General features: G+C 43.6%; 1 protein-coding gene across 3 annotated transcripts in view; it reads right to left on the reverse strand.

The window, feature by feature from the left end:
• Positions 1-7,962, reverse strand: part of nek4 (NIMA-related kinase 4) — a 38,625-nt gene extending 30,663 nt beyond the window's left edge. For all 3 annotated transcript variants that reach the window (XM_084315988.1, XM_084315987.1, XM_084315986.1), the window contains exons 1-6: positions 7,683-7,962; positions 5,243-5,509; positions 4,601-4,798; positions 4,304-4,411; positions 3,395-3,549; positions 3,011-3,149 (exon numbers count right to left, since the gene is read on the reverse strand). In XM_084315988.1, coding sequence (XP_084172114.1) covers positions 3,011-3,149; positions 3,395-3,549; positions 4,304-4,411; positions 4,601-4,798; positions 5,243-5,509; positions 7,683-7,772 — 957 coding nt within the window. In that variant the 5' untranslated portion in view covers positions 7,773-7,962. The remainder of the gene's footprint in view (positions 1-3,010; positions 3,150-3,394; positions 3,550-4,303; positions 4,412-4,600; positions 4,799-5,242; positions 5,510-7,682) is intronic.
• Positions 7,963-9,476: the final 1,514 nt, after the last annotated feature.

Genomic DNA, 9,476 nt, shown 5'->3' on the forward strand with positions numbered 1-9,476 from the left:
GTGGTTTATACAGATGCATCTAAAATGGAGTCAAACAGAGTGGGTGCGGCATTTACAATCCCAAGTCTTGGAATTTCAAAAAAAGAGAGATTGAGTGACAGTCTAGCAGTGTATACGGCAGAACTAAAAAAAAAAAAAAAAAAAAAAAAAAAAAAAAATCTAACCCTAACTAACCGTACTGTCATGCACTTGTCCTAATAAACTAACCTACACTGTAGCACTCAACACTTTGATGAACATTGTTGCTCAGCTGATAGAGTTGTGCCCTTCCTGATGGCTTGTCGTACAGAACTTGTAAGTCGCTTTGGATAAAAGCGTCAGCTAAATGACTAAATGTAAATGTAAACTAGTAGCTATAATGATAGGGTTATCGTGGATAGAGGAGAATAGGCCTAAGGGTGAGATTTTAATTGCGTCAGACTCATTGTCGTCGTTGATAAGTATACAAAATGTAGTGTCCCAGTCAAGGATGGATATTGTGCTGGAAATAGTGCAGATGGTAGACAGACTTAGGTGTTCAGGTAGTATGGTTGTCTTTTTGTGGGTGCCGGCCCATATAGGAGTTCGAGGGAATGAGTTGGCGGACAAGATGGCCAAAGGAGCTTGTGGACTTAATAGAGTTACAATGAATGTACAGATTAGTAAGGCTGAAATCCAGAGTATAGTCAAAATAAAGGTTAAGGAAAAATGGAAAGTCATGTGGGATAATGAGAGGTTAGGGAGATGGTTTTATGGGGTGCAAAAGAGGGTGGGTTGGAGTAGGGCTACTAGTAGGAGCAAGCAAGAAGAGGACGTGTTTACAAGGATGAGGTTGGGGCATACAGGGTTGAATAGTACGTTAGTAGTGTTAAAAAAGCATGTTAATGGGCAATGTGAGTGTAGTGGTAGTCTAGAAACGGTAGAACATGTGGTAGAACAGTGTACATTGTATCAAAGGCAAAGGAAAGGTCTTATTAGGGATTTGAAGAGGGAAAAGATAGCACTTAAAATAGTTGATATTTTGCAAAGGAATTCTGGAGAAGTTTGTATGGAGAGTTTATTTTATTTTTTGAGAACGACAGGTTTATTTTATAGGATTTAGGACATCCAGATCCACACTCCTTTTCAGTAGATGGCGGTAATGCTCATCGAAAGTGATTGCCAACCGCCAATAAAATAGAAAAGAAGAAGAAGAAGTTCTGTCTCTCTGGTTTTTGGTGTAGAGCTGTGGCTCTTGTGGTATGTTTTTGGTAGAGCTGGTGAAAGCTCTGGTTCATTGCGCGGTGGGTTTATAGAACCCTATCTTTTGTGTTATACTTTATTGTAGAGCTGTGGCTCTTGTGGCATGTTTTTGTGGCAGAGCTCTGATATGTGGTGGGGCGACAGTGGCTCAGGAGGTAGAGCAGTCGTCTGGCAATCCGGAGGTTCCCGGTTCGATTCCCGCTCCTCCCACATGTTGCGCTGTTGTTAATTTGTAGAACTATCTTTTGTGTCACTTGATTTAGTACATTCTTGTTTAAACCTAACCTTGGTATATTTGTTTATCTGTTCATTGTTCAGCCTACTGGTGATTACATTTTCTATGTATTAACATTTTGTTTTTGCACACCGGGATAATTGAGGACAGGAAGATACCCTGGGGTCTACATTTTGCATCACGTAGGTGACCTGCTGTTAAAACCCTAGTTTAGAGTGAGCACCACCCACTGTACCGGGGGGGGGGGGGTTCTTTTGATTTGGTGCCACTGGTAGTCCTCCTTGCTCTCTGTGTTGCCTTTTATGTAAATAAATATGATTTTATTTTGCAAACGGTTTCCTGGTTTTGTGTCGCTGCATCCTCACCCATCATGTCTGTTGCGCCCCTCCACAGGGGTGCGTAACAGTGACTATGGTGATTGTGAGAGCACCAAAACTGATATCACATTTAACCAACAAGCTCCTGATTTCGCATTTCGATGACACCACAGGTTTGGAGTCTGGGGGAGGGGGGGGGTTGTTTCTGGCCTCAGGAGAGATGTTCATGTTCGCAGATTTTGATTGGACTGCTCTAGATTATGAGTTTAACATATTGAACAGTATTTCCCTTCAATGGAAATCTAAACATCAAGTAATGCAAACTAGGGTTGGGCAATATGACCATGTTTCTTAGTTTTGACAGTATAATGGTATATGGACGGTATATAAAAAAAAAATGTAATCCTCTTTTTCTCCGCCTGATTTTTCTGTGCTTTTTCCTCCCATCCCAATTTAGTAGTTATGCCAATTCCCCCCTCCCCTACCTGGTCGTTGTGCGCATGTGCCCCCTACTGGTCGGTCAAGGGAGCCCTGAGGTCTACCACATGCTTCCTCCGACACATGCGGAGACAGCCAGCGGCTCTCTTTTCACCTGACAGCGCGGACTCTCATTGGTGAAGTGTAACGCGTGGGAGGTCACACTGCCTTCACCACTTCCTGTCTTTTGCTGTGGAGGCGCCCTGACCTGACCTGTAGGAGTCGCTGTCTACAACGCCAGATTACCACCCCATCGACTTCCCTCCCGCTAACTCAGCCAAACGAGTTAGTATGACGGCTGGCCCAAGCCGGAGGCAATGCTGACACCCGGATTCGAGACCGGAGTCTCTCGCATTGGTGACGAGCGCAATCTCCGCTGCGCCACCCAGCCGCCCACAGTATTTAATTTCAGTAGAAATTACAATGTGATATTGTCATGGTGCTATTTCATTCAAAATGATCTATTTTATTTTACTTTTTAATACAGCAGGAAGGAATTCCTTTTTTATTAACATAAAAATATGCATATATCATGGACAATAAAATATGGATCCATGACAGTATACCTTCATATTCAGTACAGGGCTCCCAGCCCTAATGCACACCCATTACATGTTGCATGCAATTTCTATCGCCTACAAGTAGTGTTATCAAATGGCAACGATGAATGGAAATTATATCAGAGGCGGCTTGTGACTTATTCCCTATATGTTATTGTTTAAAGCCCGCCTGAGCCAAGCTACCTCCCCCCTCCTCTCACCCGCCTCCCCCTGGGAAGAGTTTCAGGCTGGGGACTGGGGTCCAGCCTCTCGGGTCTTGGCTGAGGTGACACGGTGGACCGCGCTGCCCGGCCATTTCCGCTGCCAGCCACAGCTCTCATCCTGGACTTGGCCGTCTTCCTGGCACGGTGATAACCAAAACAAACACAGACATCCAAGACACCATCATCAGTCACTTGTACTCACAGGCCGGCTGGTTCATTTCAGTGGAAGAAATGGCAATGGTGGAATATAAAAGGTATGGACGGAAAAAGAAGAGAAGAAGAGAGAGAAGGAAAGAAACAGATGGATAGAGTGTGTAAATAACAACAAGGGAAAGAGGACAACAGAGTTCCAGCGAGGCGTCAGCGGGCAGGGCCACCTACTCTTTGGTGGCCTCCAGGAACATGGCGATCTGTCGTTTGATGTAGGGCTGTCGGAGGATGAGCTTGACGTCGGGTCTGTCCTCAGGTCTCTTACACAACATGCTCTTGATGAGCTCTCCCAGCTGTGGGTCGTACTTACTGGGCATCTGAGGCAACTGGTTAGAAAACCAAGGAAACCGGTTAGGAGTCAGTCTGAAACGATGCAGACTGTTTATCGTGTAAATGGACATTTCTGGATATGTCATGTTGATGAAAAAACATCAAGCTTCTAAGGTCACAGAAGCTAGGCTAAGCTCCCAGCTTTCCTCTTAATTGCACAAAAACAATGCTAATTTATTTGGCACATAATCTCACTCACATCCAAAAACAGCTTTGGTATTACAGTTATTGAGAATAAATGAGTTTGGCCACTAGTGTCAACTGGGACATTGATTTATTGGGTTGTGTACTTTTGTGTTGTGTACAGCTACATGAAATGATGCAGATGAAAAAATAGCAATACCTTGTCTTATAGGGACTGCTACCTTATCATTTCATTGAGCTGTAATTAACACAACACAAAGATTCAATGTCCTCGATGACATCGCTGGTGGCCACATTCAAACTAATTTACTCAATAACTGTCAAACTAAATGAATGTGCGCAAAACTGTTTCGAGTTTTTGGATGTGTGTGAGATTATGTACAAAATCAATCAGCATTGTGTTTTGGTGAAGTGCTCCTTTAAGCACTTCACTTAGTATGGTTACTATGCCAGGATTATTCCCCGTCTTTCCTTGTGCCCTGGGCTAAAAGAAATCCCTGCAGTATTTTCACATTCTCAAACTGAAGGTTTTTCATCAGATACATCTATCTAGTTAAATAGATAAATAAAACATTAAATAAAAACAAAAAAACAAGAGGAGCTCACCTTTCCTTCTACAATGCGATACACTAGTGAGTTCATGTCCTTGGCGTTGAATGCGTGTTTCAGTGTGGACATTTCATACACACAGCATCCCAACGCCCATACGTCTGACTGTAACGATCACAAAACCATCACAAAACCATGTCAACAGTAGAGTAGAAGTCAGACCATCACAAAGCCATGTCAACAGCAGAGTAGAAGAACATTACAAATGCATATGTAGGTCTTCCGACCTCAGAACATGATGAACTACAACAATCCATTTCATTATTTACCAAAATTAACAGACACGCCAACTACCTTGTGGTTATAGGGTTTGTTAGAGAAGAGTTCCGGGCTCATGTAATATGGCGTCCCGATGAGCGTGCTGGCCATGTCATTCTGGTTCTCCAGGACCCGTGCAATGCCGAGGTCCCCCACTTTGATAATGTTGGTCTTTGTCAGGAAGATGTTCTGCGTCTTCAGGTCCCGGTGAAGTATGTTCTTCTCGTGGAGATACTGTGTCATAATTTTTTTTAAATAAATGGTAAACTGGAGCATTTGGAGGTAGGGGTGGGCACGTTATACCGAAAATGTACCGATACCGACGTTATGGATCTCTTAACAACCTAATTTGGCTCATATCAGTATGTCAGGTAAATACATTCCTCCAGTGTATAAGCTGTTCCCTTTTGATTAAACTGAATGTACAACAACCAATCACACGCTGACAGACAAGATATCACAAACGTGCAGACAGTGGACAAACAAACACGACGGAGAATGCAGTATTTGTGCAAAAAACCCAAATAATAATTTTATTTATCGTTACCGAGGTACACCACGTTATAATATATACTTAGCATGATGGATGGATCTCGGGTCATACCGCCCAGCCCTATTTGGACGACACCCAATACGTGTGACTTTGCTCAATCGTTTTTATTTACAGTTACAACAAACCTGCAATGCCATAGCGATCTGGACAAACCACTCCACCACCTGTCTCTCTGGCAGGAGTTCACCTTTCTGCTGCTTCAGCCTGTTATAAAGGTCGCCTCCCCCACAGAAACCCATGACGATGTACAGCTGGCAGTCGTCTCCTTCCCACGACTCCCTGTAGGTGACGATGTTGGGGTGTTTGAGCTGCGAGAGAAGCTGGGCCTCCTGCTCCGCGGCGCGGCGCTCTCTCTTGGAGGAGGTGGTCAGGTTCAGCTTCTTGATGACATACTGAGAGACAAAGCAAAGAGAAGTGGGATGCAGTCGGCGAGACATTCATTAATTCAAACGTTTTTTAGGGGGGGAAAGATCACTGCATTTACCCCTAGTTCGCAATGATGTCGAGATTCACAGACAAAGTTGAGATAAAGCAGATGAAACGGAAGATAAAGAAAAAAGAAAGATCGGTTAGAACAATTACTGTATGCACTGAAATGGAGTGGTTTGTGGTCATGGTTCAAAAGAGTATGACTAGCATGGCTATGAATTATCAAAGAAGTCGTTCCCCTAAACTTGGCATCTTTGTTTTGCAGCAGTGGTGGTAGGAGGAGGTTATTTAGGGTGAATCCCATTTTTGTCTCAAGTTTTGGTTCTAGTGCAAGTTGTAGAATTAAAACAATTATAATTATATTGGATACTTGATGATTATTAAAACACTACTTCTCAGCACTGGGCCTACACTTATACCTGCCTCAGGAAAGAATCTGCTAAATAAATGAAGGCCATCACTGAATATTCTGAATTTAGGAGAGAATATTCTGTCTAGACCACATTATGACACAAGAATATTCTGTCTACCACTTTATGAGATGGGAATATTCTTTTTTGTATCTACTTTTTTCTCCCATTTTCAATTTTTCTCCCATCCCAATTTCGTATCGTCCAATTCTACCCTCCCCTGTCTCGAACGTTGTTAGGCCATGCCTCCCACAAGCCGGCTGCAATGTGGACTAAGCCTTACATCACGTGTCCCCTCCGGTACTCGAGGAAGCAGCAATCGCATCTTTTCACCTGCACAGCGCAATCTCTCAGCGTCGGGGGTCTGCGTTTGGAGGGCACGCCGCCCCCCGTTGCTTCCTGATTCTGCTGTGCAGGCGCACCAACCGACCTGTAGGAGTCGCTGTCCACAACGTCCGATCCTCACCCATCAGCTTCCCACCCCCTAATACTGCCAATTGTATTAGTATGAACGACCAGCCAAGCTGATAGCAATGCGGAGAGCTGGGCTTGAACAGAGATGGGAATATTCGATACCACATTATGAGAAGAATGTTCTGTCTACCATTCATCATGACATGGGAATATTCTATACCACATTATGAGAAGAATGTTCTGTCTACCATTCATCATGACATGGGAATATTCGATACCACATTATGAGAAGAATGTTCTGTCTACCATTCATCATGACATGGGAATATTCTATACCACATTATGAGAAGAATGTTCTGTCTACCACTTTATGGGAATATTCTGTCTAGACCACTTTATGACACAAGGGGAATATTCTGTCTACTCTGAATGTGCCATAGCATTTGAATTGGGGATCAACTAGCCTAGGGATCAACCTGTCATCTTCTGCCACACATGTAGGCCTATGTGAATGAATGAATGAATGAATTTATTCACACACACGATACATTACATGTAAATATCCTCATGTGATACAACAACGTCGCAATTGTGTGCATGTGCCAGGTCTCCCAAGAAGCTATTTAAAGCTTTTGGAGGGAGCCTGAACACAAATATAGACAGAATATAAACAACAAAAACAATAAACAAAACAAAACATACAACGTGGGTAGGTTTACACACCTACCTACTAACTGACATACAACATAGATACATAATACAGACAATTTATATACCCAAGTTATGATTCTAATTAGAGATATGATTTAAGCAGAACTTTCCTCTTTCAGTGATTTTTTAAATGTTTTACATTTACATTTACATGTACATAAAATGTTTTAGAGATTTCAGACTCGTCAAGCTTGTTCCAGATCTGTGGGCCCCTGCATGCTATGCTTAGGCTAGCACATTATTTTGAGCCTTCTCCTCTTGCCAAATATAAGATGCCTATTTCTTGTGTTATGGATGGGTGGTCGGCAGACTGGGACAAGCTCAGACAGTCTGTGATTCATGTTGTTGACAACTTGATACATGATTGATGCGTTTTGGTGAATGTTAAACTCAGCGAGCCTCAGGATGTTTAATGTTACTCACAAGTCGAACACAATGTTGTTGTTTTTTTTAGCCAACTTTAGCTACGCTAGCCGTCGTTAGGGTGGGTTTCTAATAAGTACATTATTGTACAAGTGTTAGCTGAACGCCTGACAAACTAAACACTGTTAACGACGGAAAACAAAACCGTGACTATTATGAATGGAACTTTTGTTCTCACCTGTTTACGGTCCGTCTTGTGTTTCACCAGATTCACCTCTCCATAGCTCCCTTTCCCGACGACTCTGATGAAAATATAATTATTCATCATCACTCTTCACCAAGTCGGCTTGGAATGTTACGCGCGACTCGCGAGATTCTCAGGACATTGTAACTTAAATTAATATCAGTGGCGCTTATTCTCCTCCTGTAACGTTACCGTTAAGTAATGTATTAAGATTGTTTGTACTTGTTCAAAACGAGATAGTTGGGAGGACGACGTGTCAACCAGACGATTTTTCAAAACACAGGACATCATCGGGTAGCAAGTTTTTCGTCACTAGGCAACTGACTGGGGGACTTCACCGTCAACGTTGGTTGGAGGGGCCAACTGGCCTAAAATGACAGTACATTTATGAAACAGCACCACCTAGCTTCCAAATACGGAACGGGGAGGAGAGAGGTTGATTGATTGATTGATTGAAAATGTTATTAACAGATTGCAGAATGGGTACAATACAGTACGGCTCAATACACACAATTGTTAAGGGGATGCATATGCAGACCAGAGAAAGACTTTCGTCTTGTTTACATCAGGGTCCCCCATTTTCAATTCATAATGACATTTATGACATACACAACATACATATATGATATATATCATGACATTTAAGACATACATGACATACAGTACTGTTACATTTATGACATACAAGATAAATCTTGTAAGGTCTATCACATAACTCGAATTTAGGATAAGATAAGTTATATTTCGTATGGCTTATTGCGTCCCGCTCAAGCCTATTGAGATACCCCTTATCTCCTGTACCTACTGTACTCCACCACGAAACAACTTGTACACCCACACCTGACCGGGTCCCGCCTCTATGGAGGCGTAGCCTATAAGACCATGGCCCTGGTCACCAAACACCCTTCCTCTATTTTCGTTCCATCATATTGGATGCTGTGCACCGTATGTAACTAGTAGTATGAAAAGATTAGAGAAAGTTCGTAATGTTGAAAGCTTACCGGAGGTTTGCTTTTCCCTGGCATCTTCGGAGCATGTTTCAGCGACACATTGGGCCTGTGCTGATATTTCCTCGGCTGACGGCGGCAGACCGAGGGGCAGCGTACAAGGTTTGGCTATCAAGTCGGCTTGTACAAAGGTAAGGCCTGTGTCATTAGGCATCAATGTCAGTATTGGTAATGCTGTGGAGTATGTTTCGGCGCCAGGGCCGGGGCGGCTTGGTGATCGTTCCACTGCAGTGGACGTTTTCCTGGCAATCCTGGAGCACGCTGCTAACGTTAATGCTACTACTGCTACTTCTGCTAATGCTAACGTTGACGCTGAAATGGGTCGTTGTTCTAATAATCCCCGCCGCGGGATACCGCTTTTCCCTCCTCTTACCAGCTTCATTGATGAAGGTCAGTCGGTGGTTGATGTGGGGGGTTTCGCTGAGTCCTATTTACCTTTTTTACAGGTGAACGGGCTAACAACAGGGTGCAGGCCGGGTGTACCGTGGCTAAGTAGCCAGGTAGCTTTGTTCCTGTGCCCCGGCGGGGATGAACAATGTCCCGCCCGGCCGATGCTTGATAGCGAATCGGCTCGGAGGGTGGCAGTATGGACGGATGAGTTGTATACTGCTACAGGATGGTATTTGGCGGCGGCCAGTGTTATGGCTCAGCTGGCTAGTTTCCTATCCACATTGGCGTCGGGTAGTAGGACTTTGGGTCCAGCCGACATTGTAAACATGGTTCATGTTTGTGGTGTTATGGAGATCTTGACTCAGTCGCAAGCTATAACTGCGGGGAGGAT

The sequence above is a fragment of the Notolepis coatsorum genome, assembly GCF_963971535.1.
Source record: "Notolepis coatsorum genome assembly, chromosome: 6".
NCBI classification, from domain to species: domain Eukaryota; kingdom Metazoa; phylum Chordata; class Actinopteri; order Aulopiformes; family Paralepididae; genus Notolepis; species Notolepis coatsorum.